The following is a 22,674-nucleotide window of genomic DNA, read 5'->3' as shown; positions in this document are numbered from 1 at the left end:
GACCGGCCGGGTAAAGCACTCAGCCAGCACCAAGTCGAGTCGGTGGAGGCCCTCCACTCGGGGGGACCAGCTACTTAGGCTCTGCCATCGCAACGCTCTTGGCCCATCGCTCATTCCCCCAGCTCCTCTAGCATTCCACAACACCCCACACCATGTCCACCAACGACGACAGGAAGCTGCCCTATGGTGGGTTGTGCGTCTGCGTCTGCCGCTGACCCTACCCCAGTCCGGCTCGGCAACTCGGGCCTCAAGGTCTCCAAGCTCATCCTGTGCGTGTGGCGTGTGATACAAGCTGGTTACTGCGCTGACTCTGTGCCGCAGCGGCTGCGGGTGTGCGTTTGTTTGCGTGGGCGTGCTCTTCGTCCTTCTGACCACGTCCCCTCCCCAGCCTACAGCAGCTCGAAGGTCTCGCCGTGGCTCCTTGACGAGGAGGAGTCGATCGAGCACATCAAGTATGCGTACTCGCGCGGTCTGAACACGTTCGAGTGAGTCGGCGAATGCAGTGGTGTTGGCTCTGGTATGCGGTCTGACCTCCCGCAGCACGGCCAACGCGTACGCTGGCGGCTTGAGCGAGATTGTCCTCGGCAAGGCTCTCAAGGCCCTCGGCGTGAGTCGTACTTCTGTGTGTGCATGAGTCCTAACGACGCCCGCCCGCCCCAGGCACCCCGTGAGTCGGTCGTCGTCCTCACCAAGGTCTTCTTCCCGGTCGCCTCCCCCCTCGGGCAGCCGAGCGAGGAAGAGACCGCCGCCCTGGTCAACCAGCACGGCCTGGGCCGCAAACACATCTTTGCGAGCATCAAGGAGTCGCTTGAGCGCCTGCAGCTCGAGTACGTCGACGTCCTCCTGTGCCACCGCTTCGACTATGACACGCCGATCGAGGAGACGATGCAGGCGCTGCATGATGTCGTCAAGGCTGGGTATGCGCGCTACATTGGCATGTCGAGCTGCCATGCATGGCAGTTCCACCAGATGCAGAGTGAGTCGGGGTCGTACCCGAGCGCAGCGAGGGTGCGGCTCCAGGGTGTGCTGCTTACCGTACGTGAGCACCGTTGACGTCCCTCGCCAGACTACGCCATCACCCACAACCTCACGCCGTTCATCTCGATGCAAAACTTCCACAACGCGTGCTACCGCGAGGAGGAGCGCGAGATGGTGCCCACGCTCAAGCTGTTCGGGTGCGGCATGATCCCGTGGTCGCCCCTGCAGCGCGGGTTCCTCACCCGCCCGGTGGGCGAGGAGACGAAGCGCCAGGTGAACGACTGGGGCTTCAAGTCCCGTCTGGGCGGGGACGGGCCGGACGCGGCGCAGATCGCCATCAACGAGCGCGTGCAGGCCATCGCCAAGGCGCGCGGGGTCAGCATGGCGCAGGTCGCCGTCGCGTGGTCGCTTGCCAACGAGTTTGTGACTGCGCCGGTTGTCGGCACGACGAGCCTCGCCAAGCTCGAAGACCTCATTGCCGGCGTGTTCTTCAAGCTTACCCCCGAGGAGAAGAAGAGCATCGACGACGCCTACGTCCCGCGTGCGGTGGTGAGTGCTGTGACGAGCGGCGCGGGCTGACGGCAGAACGGGCACAGCTGAGTGGTGTTGCATGGGAAAACAGTGCAACAGTGGACAAAGAATGGGCACCGCCGAGTGGCATTGGGCCGGGAAACGGTGTAAAAGCGAATGAATAAAAAATAAAAATGAATGTCTGGATGCAGAGGAGTGCGAATGAAGCGGGCGGGTGCGCAGGAGCTGCTGCGTAGAGGCCTCGGAGGTGTGTCCGAGCGGTACGGCCAAGGGCAGGCAGACTCTGTCCCTTCTCGCGAATTCGGCACCATGAACGTACCTGCTGCGGCTGTCTGCGACCGAGTCGGGGAAGGGAGGCAACGTTGTGGAGCGCGGTGGTCGAGAAAAGATCCTGCGGGGCGAGAGGCGCTGTGCCACAGTACGAAACATACTGGCACGCCACACCAAACCGCCAGCCGACATCCGACAACAATAACACGGCACCAATGCTCCACTCCACGCACTGACGGTCCCCACGCCGCGCCGACGAAACCAGCACCCTTCCCCCGACTTTCATGCCCCCTCAACACATGCATACCCGCTCCCCCTCCCCCCAGACCCGCCAAGCACATTCAAATAGGCCCGTCAATCCTAATTGACATGAAATGATTAGAAATCATTACACCGTTGGTGAAACGGTATCATGCGTCGTTGCCATTTAGGAATTAATTCTAATCGACGCGGCAGGGGTTCGACTCCCTTACGGTGTAAAAACTTTTGCTTTTTGTGGTTTTGTGGTTTCGGTCCCTGCGCGGTCTCAGTGGGTTTTTTGGTGCCGGTCGTCATCATGGTGGTTGATCAGCGTTCAGTTTGACTTTCGATATGCGCCGCCCTCCCCTCCCTTCGCTGCCTGCCGTGCACAGACCACTGCATACATTCACAACCCTTCACACTCACTGCGCCGCTACACCCACACCGCGCCCACCCACTCACCCACCCACTCCCTCCCGCTGCGTGCGTGCGAAGACGCAAGGAGACGGGACGGCCCTCAGGTGGGCGGTGTGATTCACATGGAAAGGACCTCAGGCGTGGCGTTTCGAGGCCTGTCACGCTCGAGTCGCTGCACCCCTCCTTTCCCTTTCCGGCGGCAAGGCTACATATGTTGAATGCATCTTCAACACTACAATGTTACAATCTGTGCCGCCTCCATACACGGGAGCTGGCAGATGCAGGTAGCCCAAAATATAGATTGAACTAAATATATAGAGAGAGATTGGGGAGACAAGCAAGGCCTTATGGCCTAGCAAGCGTGCCGCGTGGCAGGTCGACTAGCCGCGTACGGCGCTTTTCAGAGCGCACATTGACAGCTCCGGCAGCCGCACGGCGCACCGCTTCGCCGGCGTGCCGCTCACAATACCTTCCGCCAGCGACGTCATAGTACTCGGCCATGCTCTCACGGCACGTCTGAGCACCAGATACCCCGCCGCGGTGGTCGCAGCGCAGGTGGCCGGGATGGAAGCGCTGGTCGTGCGCGTCGGCGTGGGCGGCAGGTGCGAGGATACACGGGCCCTCGATCGGCTTGCGGCAGGCCGCAGCGGCGCACAGCGTGCCATTCTCCTCGGCATAGTGGAACTGGCACCACGGACGACCATCGTGCACGTAGAACTCTTCGCCGTCGAAAGGCTTGTCGCACCGTGTGCACGTAAAGCACGAGCGGTGCCACTTTCCCTTGAGCTGGCCATCAGACGAGCTGACTGCGCTCTTCTCGATGGGCTGGCGGCACCGCCGGCAGGCGGGGAGGTACATCTTCTTCCAGTCCGCCTCGCAGAGGACGACACCGTCGCGCTCGACAAAGCGGCGGACGCCACCAACTGGGTCGCCGCACCGGGCACAGGCACGCTTGGGGCGAGAAGAAGCCGCAGGCGATGTGCTGAGGGGGACGGGCGGCATGTCAGGCGACGATCCCTTTGGTGGACGGGCGGCGTCGCCGATCGTCTTGCTCCGGGTCCGGGCGTGGGTCGCACCAGACGGAGCAGCGTGGGCCGCCGCCGCCGTGCCGCTGGGAGGAGACGACCCGAGGGTGACGGTCGATTGCGAGCTAGAGCGGGGTACGCGACGGGCAGTGGAAGCACGGCGGTTGGCCGCATGGTACCAGTCATCGTCCTCTTCCTCCTCGCCAATCTGCTCGAGGTTGTTGCTGTTCTGCAGGCTGACGTCGTTGATACCGAGGCCAGTCGCCTCACCATAAGCAGGAGGCGGCTTGCCCTGGCCGTCGAGCGCAACATTGGTGATGCGGTCCACGAGGCCCTCCCAGCTCTGGCTGGGTGTCATGACGAGCTCGTTTTCGTGCCCTGACGACCCGCCACCGCGGTGGTCGCCTGAAGGACCACACGATGTCGAGCTCGACGTCGTGGACCCAATGCTGCCATCAGTCGGGTACCTGTGATGCTCGAAGCGGTCGGTGTGCTTTGACGCGAGGTCGGGCGAAATCGGTGTGGCCCATGGGAGCGCAGACGGCTCCTCGGAGCTTCCATCAAGGCTGTGGGCGTCGTCGAGGTCATCCATAGGCGCACGGTTGGAGTACAAGTGCGACTGGTCGCTCTTGCTCCCCATGATCTGTCGGTACTTGTCGAAGAACGGGCTGGGTTCTGTCCGCTCGACGGGCGACCGCTTTGGCTCAACAGTAGGCCACTCGGGTGACCGCTTCTGTTCAACCGGAGAACGCTGCCGGTGGTCGAACGGCGAAGGTCCACGGCCGCCAAAGTTGGGCGATGTCCCGGCGTCCGCTGCACTGCGGCTCGACAAGGCAGAAGCAGAGCGCAACTCTGGCGAGTTGAGGGCATAGCTCTCATCCAGAGACTGCTTGCGCTGGGGCAGGGGGCGATTCGCCAGGGGGCCCTTTGGCATGATAACGGGCTCGCGGCCGCCAGAGGGCGAGCGTTGGGGAGTGTGACGCATGCCTGCGTTTGGCGATGGCGTGTGGCGGACTGTCGACGGTCCGGCAAGTGGAGAGCTGGAGAAGACAGCTGTCGGCGAGTTGGAGGGTGATGTGCGCTGGTGAGGTGGCTCTGGGATCGAAAGCGATGGGCGCTGTTCGTGGCCACCTGGCACTCCGTTCCAGGCAGCGGCGGCCGCGAATGCGCGACGCCCAACGCCCGCCATCCCCGCTCCACCGCCGCTCGTTGTATCTGGGAGCTGCACAGTGATCGACTCGGCGTGTGGCATGCGTGATGGCGGGGCGTCATGTGCCGGCCATCGGCCGGTGGACGCGTCAGAGACGGCGCTGTGTGGCACATCGGCGGGGTAGTCGCCGGCGAAGCGTGGGGGAACGACGTGCCCGATAGGCAAACCGAATCCTGGGCGGTTACCGAGTGTCGTCGGTGCTCCTGGTCGGTTGAGAGAGGGAGAGGATGGGAGGACGGGAGATTGGGAAGGGAAGAAGGGGCTGGCGGGCTGCTGAGCCGCGGGTCCGCCGCGGTTGGGGACGGGGACCGCGGCGGGCATAGCGGCACAAGTGTGCTCGCCAAGGTAGTTGAGAGGAATGCTCTGGTTGCAGGACGAGCATTTGACTGTTGGCAGGACGACCGAGGCTCGTTCTGGGTCTGCGCCGAGCATGCGCGGCGCAAGGAGGGACATTGCGGCGGAGGAGAGAGCTGAGGGGTTTAGTAAAAGAGTGGACATTGGAGGCGAGGATTATAGGGGGGGAGTAGGAGGTAGAGGTAGGTGTGTGTGGATTATAGCAAGTGGACAATGAGCGAGTGTGGGTGTTGTGGTGTGCGTGCCATGAGAATAGGTGTGATGAGAAGAGGAGAGAAGAGGAGCGACCAAGGGGGGGGTCGAAGCGAGAAGAAGGACGAGACAAGCAACTGGCGTGTGTTGCATTGCGCGCTGGGTGCTGCGCGGCCGTGTCCACCATCGACATCGACATGGACAACGCGCGCGCGCGCGCACGACCCGCCTTTGCTTGCCTCTTGCCTCTGGCGTACCAACCCCTTTGTCGCTCGTCCTCGTCCCCTTTCGTCACAGCCACTCGGCCGCCATCATCAATGCCAAGGTGTATTTCCACCAGCCATCCGGGGTCCATGCCCGCTAGCCAAAGCGCGCCAGACGCGCCGACACACGTCGGCGTGACAAGGCCGAATGCATAGCGCGTCGGAGCCAAGCTGCGCGCTGCAGGCTGGCATGGACTGTCGGCGGGGACACGCGATGGCCACTCGCCGACCGTGGCGCATGTGATTGCAGGGTGAAGCACACCAGCAGGGACACGTCGGTCACGTTTGAGTTTAACTCTAGGACTTACAGATTAGATACAGTTACGAGCCAGCAGCTGCTTCAAGGGCAATGCTATGCTCGAAACTGTTAGTGGACGAGGTAGTGGTTGTTTGTTGTTGTTTGTGTCGAGCCTGGCTGGGTTCTCGTACACGGGTTGAAGTTGGGTCGCGTGTGCCGTAACAGGTTCGTGTCCGACCGAGATGGTAGCTAGCCTTGTTGTTGTCGCTTGGCTGGGCTGGATTTGGGTTGGGGCAAGGGCCTTGTTGCAAGCCAAACTGTGACTGTGCGCTGCTGGCTGCTCAGTCAAGAAGAAGCGACGTGCGATCCATGCACGACTAGAATGGCCAAAGGGGGGAGGTTGTGATCGAGGAGGCGGGTGGTGGCGTCGGAGGTCGGCGTGCGGGCGGGGCGGGATGGCGCGTGGACGGCGGGGCGTTCCTTGTTATTGTTGTTGTCGTCGTTGGGTGACGGGGTTAAAGGAATGTGTGTGTGCGAGACGTCGAGCAACGAGTTGGAGCAACGATGATGCAGTAACGAGCGTGTTGTTGTTTGTTGTCGTAGCAGCAAAAGTGAGACACCAAATGGATCCAAGACTGGTCGTGTGGTGTCTGGGCTGGGTCGCTCGCTGGGTAGCTGGGTGGGCTAGTATGGTGTGGTTGGGTGTGGGGTGGTACAAAATGTCCGTCAAGGAAAGAGAGATAATCGTTCCTTCAAAGAGTCCTTTGGGTCGTGTCGATGCTGCAGTCAAAGAACAATGTCGACGTGATGTCGGTGGACGTGTCGTGTCGAGCGAGGCAAGAGTAGTAGCGTCGAGGCTACTGTCACTTCCAGCGGGTTTGTTATATTGTCGAATTAGGGGCAGGGCGAGGCAAAGAGACTGGGAGAGCGTCGTGGGTCGTTTCGTCGTCCTTATCCTTGTCACTGTCCTTGTTCTTGTCGCTGTAGCCGTGGTCCGTAGCCGTTCGTCGTCGTCGCCCAACCAGAGTATCAATCACAAGCAATCAAGAAAATGAGCAAAGCACAGAATTGACTGTCCTTGTTTGTCAAGGGTGTGTCGAGGTGGTGCATCTCTCTATCGGGCATGGTGCTGCTTGCTCCTCTCCCTGTGCCGCCGCCGCCGCCGCATGACGGTTCCCCGCAGCCATCGAGATCAGAGGCACAGAGGTAGACTACTACTGGTGTGCCTCGTCGTCGTCTTGCTCCTTGCCTGCCTGCCTGCTCGCCTGCGCACCATGGCAGCAACAGCCAGCAATCGGCAACGCGTGCGTGCGGCATGCATCAGCTTCGCGCCCATTCCCGCGCGCCTGACGGCATCGTGTTTCGGCCTCTGGCGCGGGAGTGGCCGTCGCGCGTCCCTTGGATCCCTTTGGCTGTCGTTCCCTGCGGCTAGTCCCGCCCCCACTTGGTCCACGGCCCGCGGGTAGGACGCGTCGCACATTCCAAGTCTTGATACAGGGGTAGTGCAGCCAGTGACCCGAACCGACAAACCCAGCAGCCAAGGGAGTGGTGCAGGTGGTGGCTGGGACTGGGACGGCTGCGTCGAGCGAGTCGAGGGAGCAAGCACGGCCTAGAGCTTCCGCACCGTCGCTTACCCTCGCCTCGCTCTGACCCGCGCATACTGACAGACTGACAGACAGACTAACAGACAGACAGACAACTCAATAACAAACCGGCGGCGACTACTTCAAACACACCCCCGCTCCACACACGATGCATGGTTACCCCGGCAGCGGCGGCGTGCAGCGCACTGTGCCTCGCTGCTCGTTCCAAGACGACCGGGAGCCATCCAGCAAGCATACCAAACCCAACCTTGAACCAGCAACGACGCGTGCACCACGTACCATGAGGCACCACGTTGCCAGCCTGCCAGCCAGCAGCCAGCCTGCCTGCGACGGCGTCACACTAACATGGCCCGGTGGCGTCCGGAGTAATCCAAACTAGGCCTAACGCTGCTTTTATCGGGGTGTTAATGCAGCCGCGCGCCCGCATCGCCTGCCTCCCTCCCGGGGTGGGTGGTACAGCGTGCCCTGGCCTCGCGAGCATGGTCACATGTGGCAACTCGTGTGATGCTGCCTAGCTAGGACCAAGCACTGCTGTCGCCGCCGCTGTCCAATTCCAATACAGCTCAAGCAGCCAGCCAAGACCGACCCAATCTCCTCCTCCCTGGCCTCGAATCGGCGGCGCGCCGGCAACCTGGCCCAGTCTTGCACCCTCAACATCCCTCACCATCCCTGCCCACCGCACCCTCGTCAATAGTTTCTTTCCCGACTGGGAGATCCGTCCTCGATCCACCACAGCTGCACCTGCACGTCGACTAACCGTGTCGAGCGAGCGAGGTGAGGGCAATAGCTTCCGCCTGCGCGGCTGCGCTCGCGGCGCACGCGGGTCGGGGCGAGAACGACCGAGCGACAACTCACCCCCTGGCGTATCACCTTGTCACTAGGTGCAACGAAGGCCTGAAGTTGCCTTTGAGTGTCCCTACTGACTCGCGGTCGCCGTTGGTTCAGTGCTGTGCTCCTCCTCGTCTCGCACCTGCCGCCGGGTGTGCACTCCAGGCCGTCACGCCTGCATTCAGACAACAGACCACAAACTAAATCCCCCGTGACATGGGTTGGTGACAACCCTCGCAATGTGAGAATTTGGTCGCGCGCAGGACTGACGACGACGCGTCGCGTTTGTTGGTCCTGTTAGCCTGCCCACCCCCTCGCCCAATCGATCCCCAAACTGCCACCGGCGTACCGACACAACTATTTGGGTAAACAAAGTGCTTGGGATTATGCAAATTATGTCATGCCAACACAACCAAACAACACGAGGTAGGCAGGTGCGGTTACGGCTACTACTCGTCATCACCCCATACCCCGACGGACCCGTCCTCGCCTGCCGAGAGCAGCAGCCCAGCCTGGGCCCGCACGTCAAACACGGCGCCGGGGCCGTGCCCTGCGGGCGACTTGAGCGGCCGAACCGTTGTTGGTGCTGGTGTCCCAGAAGCGGAGATTGTTGACCGCGATGGAACACGTGGCGGATAATAGGCCGCAGAGTTTGGCGGGTGGTTGTAGGCGCCGCCGCCTCCTCGGCTCTGGATAGTCGCTGGTGAAGGGGACACGAGCGATAACTGTGGCTGCGCCTGGTACAGTGGAGGCGATAGCGCAGGCGAGGCGCTAGACGACGTCCGCATGCTCTCCTCGCCGCCCTGGGAGCCCTCGCGCTCCCAGAGATACACTAGGCCATCTTCGGAACCGCTCGCAATGAGGCTCGATGACGGCGAGGCGAAACCCGCCCGGATAATGTTTTTCGACGTGTTTTGGTGACCAGTGTACCTGTAAATGTTACGTTGCTGGAGTCGTCGTGTTTGTTTAGCCCATGCGCCAAGAATCCCGTGGCACTCACCATGCGCAGGTCCCACAACCGGTTCGAGTTGTCCTTGCATGCGGCTAGGAGGTACTTTCCTTCGTGATCGAACTCTACCGACGTTACCTCGCCCAGATGAGTTGTCATTGTTTGGACGCAGACACCGCCAACGGCATCCCAGAGCCGAATATGCTTGTCCTTGGATCTGAGGGTACATGTTAGTGCTGAGCTTGTGTTTGACTGGTGTTTGGCGTTTGGCTGGTGGCTCGATTGGCTCGATTCCATGCCGCGTGGTGTGGCGCGGCTCGGTAGCACTAGCGTCTGATGGGTGACTAGCCAGTCATAGCCACCAGCCATTTGCAAGCAAGAGTAAACTTACCCCGAAGCAATCACCTTGCCGGTGGAATCAAACGCAACCGCGAGGGTGCTTTGGGCATGGCCGGAGAATGTGCGAATCAGTTTGCCGGTCTCGACGTCCCATGCTCTGAGAATCTTGTCGTAGCACGCCGACACGACGTGGTCCTCGCGCCCGGGCTGCCAGCGGACAGAGTAGACGTCGCCTCCGATGGCGGTGAGGACGCTCGCGCACTCGCCGGTGCTTGCCGACCAGATACGCACCGTGCCGTCTCCCGAGCCTGACGCGAGGAACCTGCCGTTCTGCGTCGACGCCACGTCCCATATCCGCGACTGGTGGCCAGCGAGCACGCGGCGCGTGGCGCCGTCGTCGATCGAGAAGATGTGCAGTGTTGCGTCGCTGCTCCCCGACACGCCGAGTCCGCTCGCCTCGCCGACAAAGTCGACGCACTTGACATTCGCAGTGTGGCCCGTGATTAGACGCTCGAGGCGGCTGGGGACCGACGGGCGCGAGTAGTCGGTGAGCAGCGAAGTGACGCCCCACGGGCCTCTGCTCCGCGCGCCAGACGCCTGGATCTGCCACGCAGCCGCCTGGCGGAGGAGTGTGACGAGCCGGTCGCGCGGGACGGGCGGCGTCGTCGCCGGCTCGGTCGAGTCGGCGCTCTTGCTCTCGGCGTCGGTGAGCTCGCGCCACATGCCAACGAGGCGCTCGCGCTCCGGGCCTGGCCCAGCCCAGTCGCGGAAGCCTGGGGCATCGTGTACTGTCGATGCGGAGCAGAGGTACGCGAGCGAGTAGAAGTCGTACGGGACAGGCTGGTAGTGCTCGAGGGGTTTCAGGCGCTTCTGGAGGAGGTTGAAGGCTTTCTGGGATTCGCCTGCGAGCGGCGCGTCAGCGCCGCGAGGGGAGTACGCCGGGGCTGGGCGACATGTTCCGAGGTGACTTGCCCCCCGCCGAGCCCGGGTACAGGTACCGAGGTGACATGGCCCCCTCCGAGCCGACATGTCCAGCCCACTTGAGGACCCCCGCCCGCACCACAACTCACGGTTATCCACAAACTCGAGAAACTGCTGCCGCCAGCACATGTACAGGAACGCCTTTTGCGTCTGCGGGCCCAGCAGACCAGGGGACGCGAGGAGCGGTTCCAGGGCGCCGAAGTCGCCGTCTGGGGTGTGTCAGCGTGGTCTCTGACGGAATGGACAAGTCATCAGGCCACGCCGTCGCCGTCGCCGCTCGATCCATTGCGAGACAACGCCGACACGAGGCGTCTTGCGAGGTCATCAACAGCCGGGCGGCCGGCAGCATCCTGTCACCGTACACGCAGTGTCGTGTACACGGCTACTCGGCCGATGCCGGCGGCAGGCCGTGCCCGTGAGTGAAGGCGACCTCTGCCCAGCTCCACGCCCCCACCTTCCGCCAGCGCCGATCTCACCGCCGTGGTCTCCGCTTCTTGAGTCTCACACCGCCGTCTCCGCTTGAGGCCCACGCCGCCGTCTCCGCTTGAAGCGCACGCCTTCCTCTCGCCGAGTCCCACGCCCCCCCACACCAACTCACCCAGAATCGCGCGCTCCACGCCCTCAATCTCGCCCCGCACCGCAGCGTCCCGCACCGGCCCAATCTCCGTAGCCAGCAGGTCCGCGAGGCGGGGATGCCGGTCGGACAGGTAGTCGGCGATGAGGAGGTTGATTTCCTGTGTGGTGTGTGTGAGCTGCTTGCTTGGTCGCCGCTCCGAGATACGACACGACACGTACCTTCTCCGCTCGACTGCCCAGCGTCACGCTGTCGGGCGAGATCTCGGCCCGCCTGTGCGTGTCAGCTTGCACTCCCCTCGCGGTGCGCACCTCGACGGGCCGGCGTCGCTCGTCGTCATCGTCGTCGTCGTGTCGACCATTGTGTTGGTGAACAAAGTGGTGGGTTCTGGTGGAGGCGCACTAAGGTCCCTCACTCACTGCGGCTGAAGCGGCGGAGACGCAGCCCACGTGAAATGACGCCCGCGGCAATGTCGCTAGTCGCTCTCCACACACAAACGTGGCAAAAACCAGCCAACAACTTGCAGCCTACCAGCCAGATGCACAAGTCACATCGCATTAAAGCCAAAGGCAAATCTATAAGCAAGGGGTGGGGTGGGGCTACATGAGGTCGGTCGGGAGACGCCCCGAGGTTCAATACACTGGCGCCGTGTCGTTTACACACACGCCGGCGGCTACAGTCTGGAGCGGTCCTCGCGCTCGCGCTCGCGCTCCTGGCGGGCCAGCTCGCGCTCACGCTCCACCTCCATACTGGGGCGCTGCAGGGCAATGGCGGGCACCTCCACGTCCGTCCGGCCAAACACGTCAAAGTTCGAGTCCTCGACAACCTCGACTCTGGGCGCCGCGCCGGCGGGCTGCACGCCTGTGACGTGCAGAGCACCGCCCGCCACGTCGCTGCTGGCGCGGGCACGCGAGGGCGTCGTCGCCGTGGCCGTGGCAGGGCGGAACGAGGCTGGCGTCGTGGGCGTGCCGAGGCCGGTCGACGCGGTCCGTCGGTCGGCCGGCGTAGGCGGCAGCGGCAGCGGGCCCGTGGTGGTCGAGGCGCGCGAACGGCCAACACGCTTCGCGCGACCACCGGCACCGCCGAGGGCGTAGGTGAACGACGTGGGGGTCGCGGGAAGGGGCGCGGGCGGAGGAGCAGCAGGCGAGCCAGAGGACGAGACGTACGACGAGACGGTGAGCGCTCGGACCCGGCCAGGGGTGATGGTGGCGGTGGTCAGAGTGGCGCCTGCCGCCGCCGCCGTCGCGCCCGTAGCGGCCGTGGCGAATTCCGAGTGGGTCGAGAGGTACGAGACGTTCTGGGTGAAGGGCGGGCGCGAGACCGAGCCCGCGCGTCCGCGACCCGATGCACCGCTGTCCGAGCGCTTGCGGCTCGTCTCGGGGTCGATGAACGAGCCGCGCGGCTTGAGAAGCACAGGCGAGGGGCGGGACACGACAGGCTGCAGCTCCTCGCCCTCGGGGATCGCGTCAATGCCCAGAGACGACGTAGCCCCGGGAGACGCGTCGCGCTGGGTACGGCCGTGCTCCTCGTCGATCGGGATAACGACCAGGTGGTGGTCGGCCTGAGAACCAAGCGCCAGAGTGGCGATCACCGGGTTGGTGATCCAGCCAAGAATCGCCGCGAAGACAGCCTTGATCGCCTGGGGGGCCCACTTGCCGTGCATGTTACGAGTGCCGTAGATGGGGCCGAGGATGACAATCGCCAGACACCAGAGCGGGAAGCCGAAGACGATGCCGATCGAGGCTCCCTGGGCCGCGGTCCAAAGCAAGCGCAGGAACCACCTCCTGGGGCCGATGGAACGGTCCGCGAGCATGTTCATTTCCGTGCCCTCAAAGATGAATCGCACCAGCATGAGGAAGTAGTACTTTGTGAAGCCGTACTCGCGGCGGCGCGCCAATACCGCCTCGTACAGCTGAGCGTCCTTGTCGGCTTCGGCCAGGTCCGCGTCCTCGCCCTCCTTCTTCTCCTCCTGCGTCTTCTTGAGCACCTTCCTGTTGAAGATGTGGTCAAAGAGCACGCGCGGGTCAGGGAGGTGCTCGACGTGGGGGTACACGAAAGGCAGGGGCTGGATGGCCTTGTGATGCAGGTCGGTGTGGACCAGTGTCGACGTGATGAGCATCGAGACGGCGCACTGGATGATGCAGGTCACGCCCATGTCGCCAGCGACCGTGTTGTGCTTGAGCACCCACATCTGGGGCGTGTTAGTGCGGCTCTCTCTGCCAACTGCCTTGCTCAGTGTCCACGACGCCCGTCGCTTGGCGCCACGTCGCGCGTAAGACGGCCGGGCGCGTCGTCGACGAATATCGCTTTACTTACCCTAACGTTCGACTGGCTGTGGTACACTGGGATATCGTCAGCCCCCCCACCCATCGCACCACCGCCATCCTACTCACTCCCATAGGCGATCGCAAAGTTGACGGCGCCGTCAATGATGCCGGCGCCAAAGCCTTGCAGAAAGTAGAGGTAGAACCATTGCTTGTGCGTCTGTGGCACTGGAAACGGGCGGAAGAGGGAGTGCGTTTGCCGGCCCTCGACCAACGTAGGCGTCGACGGCGTGAGGCTGAAGGCCGCGGGGGAGAGTGCGGCAGGTGGTGCCGACGGGCTCCACTTTGGAGTCTCGGTGGGGGTCTTCTTGCTCATCCCGGCGGTGTCGGCGGGAGGAAGGCGAGATGGTAGTAGTTGTGTGTGCGATGGAGAGTGGAGTGTAATGTAGAAGAGTCAAAGTCGAGAGAGAGATAGAGAGAGAGATGTGTCACCCCTTTGCCATGTGTGAGCCGATGAGTCGACGGTCTCCACTTCGACCTGGCTGGCTGGCTGGCTGGTAGATTTGTTTGGGATGACGCCGTCTTCCTAAATTGGGCCGTTGTTGGATCGATTTCTAGTCGCCAGGGACCACGCAGTCACTCACTTGGTCCATCGATCGACGCCGCAGCTGCCGCCCTGCCGACCCCCAATGTCACGTTTTCAACCTCGGCCTTGATGCTAGCTAGCTAGCAATGCTGCCTGCCTGCCTGCTAGATATCCCCGCACACAGGCCGCATGCCACAATACCAGCCAGAATGCCCTCAAACACACACATCCCGATTTTATAACCGTGGCAGATATCGCTCCACCATCACCACACCACACTCCTCCACCACCACTCCACCACCACCACTCCACACTCACAATGCTCCACATGCATATGAAAATGAGAATCTCCCTAATATGATATACTGGTACATGGCTGCCCTCGACCCTCACTTCACACTCTAGTACCGTCCGCCCCCATTCTGCCTTGCAATCATCGCAGCCCGCTCCGCATTGAAGCTAGGCCCGCCGGGCCCAGGTCCTCCGGGGGGAGGGGGACCGCCACCCGGTCCGCCTGGTGGAGGAGGTCCACCGTAACCACCGTGCCCTTGCGGGGGATACCCATAGCCCGGTGTACGCCCGCCGCCAGGAGGCGGCTGTTGGCCATAGCCTGGTGTCCGGCCGCCTTGCACTGGGTAGGCCGGCGTTCGGCCGTGCATGGGCGTCGCACCACCACGCATACCTGGCGTGCGTCCGCCTGGAGTACGACCGCCTTGACGAATGCCTGGAGTCTTGCCGCCGCCGCCGCCCTGCTCCATAAGTTTTGCAGAGTATTGCGCCTTGAAGGCGTTGGACAGCTCAGTCACACCCGGCACCTCGGCGTTGCCCAGCTTGTACGCTCCAGGAAGAACCTTGACAGGCCAGGTCTGGATCACACCGCCATCCTTGGTCGACTTGTTCAAGAAGCACAGCTTGATGTACCCTGGCCGGTCGCTGTCGATACTGAAGCCGTACATGCTTCGGCCGGGGTGTGCTTGCACATAGTTCTTGAGGTACGACTCTGCAGGGCGTTAGATAATTGTGGTGACAACAGAGACCACGGCACACTCACCCAGCTCGTTCTCCGACTTGTACTTCTCGTGCATCTGCATCTCGTCAAACTTGCGTGCAGTGGCCTTGACGTGGTTGATGACCAAATCGTCGAGATCCGAGTAGTTGTACTTGCCCGCAACCTGGAGGAGGCGACCAAGGGCGTATTCGTTTGGCTTGTCGATCTCTTGCACGTCTGTACCTGGTCAGCCACAGCTCTCTCGTACAGCTTCAGTCAACTCACCAAGATGCTGGTAGACGTCTTCGTCGACCTTCCAGGTAACCGCAAGGTGGTCGGCGCCCTTGGAAGAGGGGCGAATGACAACGTCGCCGCGGTGCATACCGGCGAGGTACTGCTCTGCCTGGCCCGAGTTCATGACGTGCCAGTTGGGGTGGTTGACGACACGCTTGACAGCGCCCGCCTCGCGACGTCTCTTTTGCGCAGCAGCCTCCTCCGCCATGCGCCTCCTCTCGGGGTCGTTGTACGGCTCCTCGCGGAATGGCTGGACGAACGGAACCGACTGAACGAGGTCCGATTCACGGGTCGAAAGCCGAGCCTGGAGACGAGCCGGCTCAGGGCTGATAATAACCGCCTTGATGGCCTGGCCCTTGTGGAAGACGTCCTCGCAAGATCTAACCAGATTGTCGTCGTCCGAGACGTACTCGCGATCAACAATACCGTCAATGCCAGACTCAAGTGCACAGAACGCGCGGCTGGCAAGAGCGCGACGGACAGTTGCCGTGACACGGATACCACGGCCGAGTGTACGCTCCGTTTCGCCGGTGAGCATGGTGAGGATCTCCCAGTCGCCTGGGATGTAGAATGCAGGGCGACGATCAGCACGCCACTGGATGAGCTCCTGAACAATCGCGCCAAGAGTGTGGCGCTTGTTTCCCTCGCCCTGACGCTGGAGGTTGAAGGCGAAGTCGTCCAGGTTGAGCTCTCCAAGCTTGCGCGCGCGGTCCTCGTCCTGCATGAGCTGGACGACAACTGTAGACTTGTGCTGGTCGGCAACGTCCTCGGCGTCGAGATCCAGGGCATCCTGACACATCTTCTGGGCAAACTCGTAGTCCTCGGGGTGGATGCGAGTCATGTCCAGCGGCTCGGGCTGCTCATGGGCGTCTCCTTGGTCGAGGCTGAAGTCCTTGAGATCAGCGTCAATCGAGAGGAATCCAGCGACGTTCTCAAAGATGGTCGGGCCGAAAGTGCCAAACTCGGACAGCTGGAGGCGGTTCAGAAGCGTTCCGTGCTTGTTGGTGGCGTTGACCAGCTGGTCGGCCTTGCGAGGCCCGAGGCCAGCGACGAACGGCAGCATGGCGCGCTGGTACTGGTCCTGAACGCAGGTGTTGACGTCGATGCCGGTGAAGCAGACAGCGTTGACAAGACCGCGCTCCAGGTGAACCAACAGACGCTCCTCGGGAACAAGCTTTTGGTGGTGCTCCATGTACGAGACGGACGAGACCTGGCGGCCCAGACGACAGTAGGCGTTGAGGGGGTTCTGGGTGTACCTCGCAAGACCAAGAGCATAACGGCCGTTGATGGGAAGTTCAGGGTGTTCGGTCGCAGCCTCCTCCGAGTTCATGTACAGACGAGCAGTGGCGTCATTGACAAAGATGAGGGGGACAATTGATGGTGAAAGATGCCTCTCAAAATCGGCGCTTGCGTCTTCGAACTCGTCGTGGGACTGGTACGCCTCGCTGACAGGCGGCCGCAGGCCAGACTCGCGGATGGCTAGGTCACGAAGGGCCCGTTGAGCGTCGTCACGAAGCCGGCCAGTGTGTGCTGACATGCCACCGATGACAATGACGTCCGGGCGGCGCTTGCCAACGACCTCGAGGAAGGCGCTTCGTGGCTCCTCGTCGCGCAAGTTGTCAAACTTGTACGACTGGCGAATAACGCCGTCGTCGCCAAGGAGAACCGCAATGACAGCGTCGTTGACGTTGCCGCGGCCCACAGTGATGGCGAGGACGGTGGGTGTCTCACCCGTGTTGTCGCCGCGACGGGCATACGGGCGTACGTTGACACGCTAGTCGGGGTTAGAAAGAGCACATCGATCCCTTCTAGTCCACTCACAAGCTCGAGTTCCATGCGACACAACTCGGAAACATACTCCTCGGCCTGGGAGCGCATGTGCTCCTTGAGCCATGGGGTCGCGGCAGGAATGTAGTGCTTGTTAACGACAGTCTGGCAGATTTCGTCACGGAGTTCGTTCCATGCCGTCGCCACCTCGGTGTACTCGGGTGAGCGACAGCAGCGCACAAGTGTGCCCGCAAAGTCGTCAATCTGGATCTGGGGCACGCTGATGGTGATCTTGACCAAGCCCTCCTCCTCAGCCTTGAGGATATGCAAGAACTGCGGAGTGTTCTTGAACAGCTCGACAGGCTTCTCGGTGAGGAACTTGAACGTGCTGTAGGTGCTGTACTCGTCGATCACAGTCATGCCGCGTTCTGTGGGCGATACCGTGACCGTGCCGCAAGCTTCCACAAAGTCACGGGCCTGCTGGCGGATGGTGGGGTCACGAGCAAAGTCGGCAATGAGGATACGCTTGGCGGCAGCGAGGGCGGAGTCCGCCGATGCGAAGTGGGTGCCTTCGCCAGAGTACTCCTCGGCCACCTCGAGCGGGAGTCGGTCTGGGTTGTTCGGCGGCACGGGGACTCCCTCGGGGTCGTTAAAGGTCACAGCGACAGACGGTACCGAAATGCCAAACGCCTCGACGAGCTTCATGATCGGCCCCTCGCGCGCCCTGTCGCCAGACGCACGCTCAGGCAGACGCTTGATGCCCTCTTCGAAAGACTCCTCCTCCTTGATGGCACGGATGTCGCTTGCGTAGTGGTATGCCAGCCAGTCGGCGCCCTCGGCTGCGGCCTCGATCGACATGTTGCAGACCGAAGGGAGGAGAGTTTGCGTGAGGTACTTGTCCTCGACTTCAGGGCGGCGAGCCCTGATCTTGTCCCACAACTGCTGGACCTGCTGGTTGCGCTCCCAGATGGCGCGGAACCGGATACCGAGGTTGTACAGCGTCCACAGCTCGTCGCGGTCAAGGAACTGAACAGAGCTCTGACCCTGGTTCTCAAGAACGCTGAAGGCGTCACGCTTGTAGTGCCACAGGTATGGAACCTCGAGGTGCTGGACATACATCATGTTGAGCGCCGTCGAGACCACCTTCAAGAACTCGACAGCGAGATCGAGTCGACGAGGCTGGGGGTGGGGGTACGGGTCGTCTGGTGTCGACTCTGGCCACGAGTTGTCTGCGCCCAAGTTGCAGAACAGGTATCCTGTGCGCTGCGAGATGCGCGTGTACGCCCAGCCGGCGGCGAGGTCAGGTGGGGGGAACAAGCTGTCGGGCGCGAGGATGGGGTTGTCGGACAGTGTCGAGTTGACGAGCTGGTGACGCTCTGGCCGGTCCACCTGGGCGATAGCGCGATCCTCGTCGAGCAAACGGCGTGCCTTGATCTCTGCAGGGTCGAAGACGTCCTCCAGTCTGAGGTCCTTCTTCTCCTCCTCCTCGGCCTCCATGCCCTCTTCTCCCTCGAGCGCCCAGTCGTAGTCGTGGCCGTCGCCAAAGACGTCAAAGATCTCATCCCACGAGCTGCAAGGTTAGACTATCCCACGGTCAGGTACTCACTCCTTGTCGACGCCGGCTAACTCGGGACGAGCGCGAGCGGCTTCGCGGCGACGAGCCTTCTCCTCGCGCCGGCGCTGCCTTCTCTGCTCCTCCGTCTCGTTGCGAGTCGTCTCGTCGTCCTCGTCTTCCTCGATGAAGTCGGCCAGATCGTCCTCGTCATCACTTGCGTTGCGACGATCTTCGTCGTCGAACATGTCCTGGAGACGGGGGAGGTTGTCATCGTCGGAGCCACTCCTTCGGCGAAGACGCTTGAGCGGCCGAGAAGGACCGGCGCCGCCAGTGTTCTCGTTGATGAGATCCAGGTCGTCCTCTGAAAGGTCGTCCTGTTCCCGCCTGGCGCGCTCGCGCTCCCTCCTTTTCCTCTTCTTCCTCCTCTCCTTGCGCTTCCGCCGACGCTTCTCTGCCGGGTCCTCATTGTCATCGTCATCATCGTCGTCGTCGTCTTCTCCGTCTACGATGAATCCGTCATGGACGCGGCGGAGCTCCTCCGGGTCCTCCTCCTCGGATTCGTCCGACGAGTCCCTGTTGCGATCGTCGTCGCCATAGGGGTGGATAACGTCGCCCTCTCCTTCAGAGGAGACGTCTGACATGTCGAGTTTTAGGCGCGCTTTCGGGCTTTGTAGAGGGAGGCGCGCCGTTTGCGCAGAGATAGGCTTTCCAGCACCGCCGCTAGAGTGATTTCGCAGCGGATTCGCCCAGTCGAGGGGGTGTTTGTGGAAGAGAAAGTGAGATGTGATGTGGTCGACTACTTTATAGGAGCACAACAAAGTGCGTCGAACTGGAAGTTGTCTGCTGGTGCGTCAGGTGGTCATTCAACTGCTGCTGCTGCCGCCAGCCAGGGTGGGTCACTCACCGTACAGTGATCGGTGAAAGCGGAATTAAAATCGTGTGGCACGGTGCTGGTGCTCGTTGTGTTGATTTCAAGTTGGCCTTTTGTTGGTGCCCAGAGACGGCCGGACGGACGTCACTTGGAACAACTAGGTCCTGCCCCTTTCTTTCACTCGACTCTACTTCATCCCCCTTCCTACCCAAGGCATCATCCTCTGCACTCCGCAAAGATGGCCTTCTCGACAGGAAAGTCGGCCTTTGGCTTCCCGGCAGCGGGCTCCTCATCCAACTCGTTGCCCTTCTCCTTCTCCAACCCCTCGGCTCCAAAGCACCCCACCCCGCTCGCCCACTCCATCTCGGCCGGCGCCTTTGGGTCAACAACGACCGCCACCTCGGCGTCCTCGATCGACATGATTGTTGATGCCAACGGTGGCGATGACGACGATGCCGACGCCGACGTCGACGAGGTCTACCTCGAGCCCCACGCCTTCACGAGGAAGGACAAGGCCAAGTGGAAGGCCAGCGGGAGGACGCTCCTCGCCGCTGTCAGCCCTGTCAACGGCGAGATTGCTGCTTGGGTCGCTAAGCGTGTAAGCATGGCGACGGTCGCTTGAAACTCCGCTGATCATCACTAGCCGTCTGGCAACGACACACCGGCAGCGCTCACCGACCCCAAACTCTCGACGAGTGACCGCACAATGTACATTGCGTCGCTGAACAAGTTCTCTGGGGCGGTTCACGGCCTCTATTCCGAGACGCACACGCTCTTCATGTCGCTCCAGCACATTGTGGCCTCCTCGATCAGACTACCGAGGCCTGGTGATGGCCTGGCTCAGGCTTGGGACAGCAAGGGCAACCTCGTGGCTCTGGATGGCCTGCTGGGCCCACCAGCTGCCGAGACGGTGATTCACATGCGCCGCCTGGTGGACATGTATCTTGAGGAGGTCAACAAAGTGCGCAGCGCTGATGATCTTGATGTGAGTCGCAATAATGCGTTCTGCTGCTGACCTGGCCAGGAGGAAGACAAGATCAAATACAACCACGTATACAACATCTTCAACCTTGCCGAGGTGTTGTACCTCCCCCAGGACGGACGAGGAGAGGGGCTGGTCGGAGAAGAGCTTCTGGACTGGGTCAACGCGGCTGATCCCGGTGAGTGCTTGTGATGACACTGCCGTATGGGTTGCTAATGTGGGCAGTGAACATCAACGACGAGGGTAACGAGATTATCCAGAGCGCGCAGCCCTGGGACGAGCCGCTCTTCTGGCCGTTTGTTATTCGCTGTCTCCTGCGTGGACTGTTCGAGCCGGCTGCCACCTTCCTCCGCACCCTCTCGGGCCACCCACACCCACCAATAGCCAAGCTAGGCACTCTGCTTGCGAACAACGTCCAGTCGCTCCCCCGATCCACCAACACGGCGGCCTACCCTCTCGACAACCAGTTCACCACTGCACACAAGGCGTGGCTGGCTCGTTTCCGCGCCGAGTTTACTTCGTTCCTCGGCGGTCGCGGTCGCGGACATTGGCTCGATAGCTCTGCCACCGGGTACTCGAGCGAATGGTCCTCATGGGAGGACGACTTCCGGTCGGTCCAGGAGCTGCTGGAGGGGAAGCACGAGCGCGTCCTTGAGGAGAGCTCTGACTGGCGAGAGGCCCTCGGCGCTTGGGGCGTGCTTGTCGATGTCAGTCTCCGAAGAGATGACCTCCCTGGGCTTCTCAAGCGCATTCTGAGGGAACTGCCAGTCGACTCGACTCTTCTCGAGGACTCCATTCAGTCGGCTTTGACCCAGGGTGATATCGTCAAGGCCCTGATGGGCTGCCACCAGCTCGACGTCTGGCTTGCAGCGCACCTTGGAGACGTCTTCGACAAGCTCGGCCTCGTTCCCGACGACGAGGAGCGCTTTGACACATCACTCCGCGACTATTTCCTCCTCGAGTACAGCGACATGATTATGGAGAGCCCTAGCCAGTCAACGCTATGGCGAGCCATTGCCGACTATCTCTCGGCCGCCGGTGACCATGGTCGCAACCGCCTGAAGGAGTACATTGTCCATGTTAGCATCAGCCTCGACAACGAGGCCGTTCTGCATGCAAATGGGAACGACATGGACCTCGAGGATGGCGACGCCAACCCATTCGAGCACTTCACCGAGTTGCGCGACACTTGCCAGAGCCTCAAGCTGGACGAACAATGGCGTGTCATCAGTGCCATCATGGCCGACCGCCTGATCCGCCGAGGCGAATATGGGCTCGCTGCGTCGATGAGCCTGTCTGCTGAGGACGGCTACACGTTGTCAAGGATAGCCGAAGCCATCCTGGATGCCTACGTCGAGCATGGCAGTGCCGAGTTCCTGCGCCTTGTCGACTCTCTCCCCCCAACCATGCTGCACGATGCGCCGTTGACTCTCAACGAGCTGCAGCAGGGCGACTTGACCGACTATGACGGCCTCCAATCGAAGACGACCATGGTCATGTTCGCTTCTCGTCTTACTTTCCTCTCCGAGTTCCGCGACTACTTGTTGTACCTCGGCCAGGGTGCCAAAGACAAGGCTGCGGCCAAGCTCGTCAACCTCCTCACATCGAGCATTGCGCCCGTCGAGTTTTGGTCGGTTCTTCTCGCAGAGAGCGTCGACCTGCTGGAGGACCAGGAGATTCTGTTCAGCTCAAACGACACGTTTGAGCTGATGCGTGTCCTTGATGACGTTGTTTCCAACTCGAAGTCTGCGCCAGTGGAATACCTGCGCCAACTGTGGCGTCATCTTGAGCGCCAGCCCGCGGAGAGTGGCAGCGCCAACGGGACCAAGGCCGCGAATGGAGTGCCCGCAAAGGCCGGCGACGAAATCTCTGCGGGGACCGTGATTGCGAGGCGCAAGCTCGACGAAGTGCGGTTGGCGCTCGCTCGCAACCTTGCGCGTGCGCTGGTCGACGGCTTTGACAATCCGTTTTAATGTCTCTTTCTCCCCTCCCATACACATCCATAGCACATTGCAGTAGCAGCATGTCATTTAGCATCACGTCATGCTGCGGGTGACTGTGAATGTCTGTCACGGGGAGGGCCGATGTTCTCGACCAGAGTGACTGAATAGACGTGCCGCGGATGGCTTTTCAGGGCCCAAAGAGCTAACTGGCGGAAAGGTTCAAGCATGATTGTCAGAGGTGTCAAGGTGATATAGATATTTGATTCCGCTTTACCTTTGGTCGATCCCCGCCTGGCTGGCTGGCGGGCTGGCGGGGCCAGTCTTGCCGCCCCTTCCTTGGCTTCCCTCCCTGCCTCCCTGCCTGTCGCCTTGCTTGCCGGCTCAATGTTGGCTGCTGACACGGGTGCACTGTGGGTGGTGGTCGTGGTTGT

At 61.8% G+C, this 22,674-nt stretch overlaps 5 protein-coding genes and 1 non-coding gene across 6 annotated transcripts; 3 read left to right on the top strand and 3 right to left on the bottom strand.

Moving 5' to 3' along the window:
- Nucleotides 1–152: 152 nt before the first annotated feature.
- On the top strand, nucleotides 153–1,557 carry vrdA_0 (Versiconal hemiacetal acetate reductase; the record flags this gene model as incomplete). Its single annotated transcript, XM_062771428.1, has 6 exons — nucleotides 153–186; nucleotides 227–269; nucleotides 396–485; nucleotides 541–607; nucleotides 661–976; nucleotides 1,067–1,557. The coding sequence occupies 6 exons, from the start codon at nucleotides 153–155 to the stop codon at nucleotides 1,555–1,557; spliced, it is 1,041 nt and encodes a 346-aa protein (XP_062627412.1).
- Nucleotides 1,558–2,169: 612 nt separating this feature from the next.
- On the top strand, nucleotides 2,170–2,258 carry LOC62_03G004909. Its single transcript is given in 2 exon segments — nucleotides 2,170–2,205; nucleotides 2,224–2,258. It is a non-coding gene; the product is annotated as a tRNA-Gly (tRNA).
- A 523-nt stretch (nucleotides 2,259–2,781) lies between these two features.
- Nucleotides 2,782–5,124, bottom strand: Pxn_1 (Paxillin; the record flags this gene model as incomplete). The annotated part of the gene is made up of 1 exon (XM_062771427.1): nucleotides 2,782–5,124. The coding sequence occupies one exon, from the start codon at nucleotides 5,122–5,124 to the stop codon at nucleotides 2,782–2,784; it is 2,343 nt and encodes a 780-aa protein (XP_062627411.1).
- Nucleotides 5,125–8,528: 3,404 nt separating this feature from the next.
- On the bottom strand, nucleotides 8,529–11,354 carry Wdr5 (WD repeat-containing protein 5; the record flags this gene model as incomplete). Its single annotated transcript, XM_062771426.1, has 7 exons — nucleotides 8,529–9,097; nucleotides 9,151–9,316; nucleotides 9,491–10,340; nucleotides 10,509–10,628; nucleotides 11,018–11,153; nucleotides 11,215–11,266; nucleotides 11,305–11,354. 7 exons carry the CDS (start codon nucleotides 11,352–11,354, stop codon nucleotides 8,600–8,602), a joined length of 1,872 nt encoding a protein of 623 aa, XP_062627410.1. The 3' UTR covers nucleotides 8,529–8,599.
- Nucleotides 11,355–11,544: 190 nt separating this feature from the next.
- Nucleotides 11,545–19,088, bottom strand: SPT6 (Transcription elongation factor SPT6; the record flags this gene model as incomplete). Its single annotated transcript, XM_062771425.1, has 8 exons — nucleotides 11,545–13,184; nucleotides 13,310–13,335; nucleotides 13,387–13,485; nucleotides 14,526–14,843; nucleotides 14,895–15,068; nucleotides 15,117–16,899; nucleotides 16,947–18,462; nucleotides 18,499–19,088. 8 exons carry the CDS (start codon nucleotides 19,086–19,088, stop codon nucleotides 11,667–11,669), a joined length of 6,024 nt encoding a protein of 2,007 aa, XP_062627409.1. The 3' UTR covers nucleotides 11,545–11,666.
- Nucleotides 19,089–19,474: 386 nt separating this feature from the next.
- NUP85 (Nuclear pore complex protein Nup85) lies at nucleotides 19,475–22,338 on the top strand. The gene is made up of 4 exons (XM_062771424.1): nucleotides 19,475–19,916; nucleotides 19,962–20,303; nucleotides 20,343–20,478; nucleotides 20,526–22,338. Exons 1-4 carry the CDS (start codon nucleotides 19,557–19,559, stop codon nucleotides 22,271–22,273), a joined length of 2,586 nt encoding a protein of 861 aa, XP_062627408.1. The 5' UTR covers nucleotides 19,475–19,556; the 3' UTR covers nucleotides 22,274–22,338.
- The last annotated feature ends 336 nt before the right edge of the window (nucleotides 22,339–22,674 follow it).

This window comes from Vanrija pseudolonga, chromosome 3 (assembly GCF_020906515.1).
Source record: "Vanrija pseudolonga chromosome 3, complete sequence".
Lineage (NCBI taxonomy): Eukaryota > Fungi > Basidiomycota > Tremellomycetes > Trichosporonales > Trichosporonaceae > Vanrija > Vanrija pseudolonga.
Note: the sequence above shows the minus strand (reverse complement) of the source record. Positions and strands in the feature narration are given on the sequence as shown.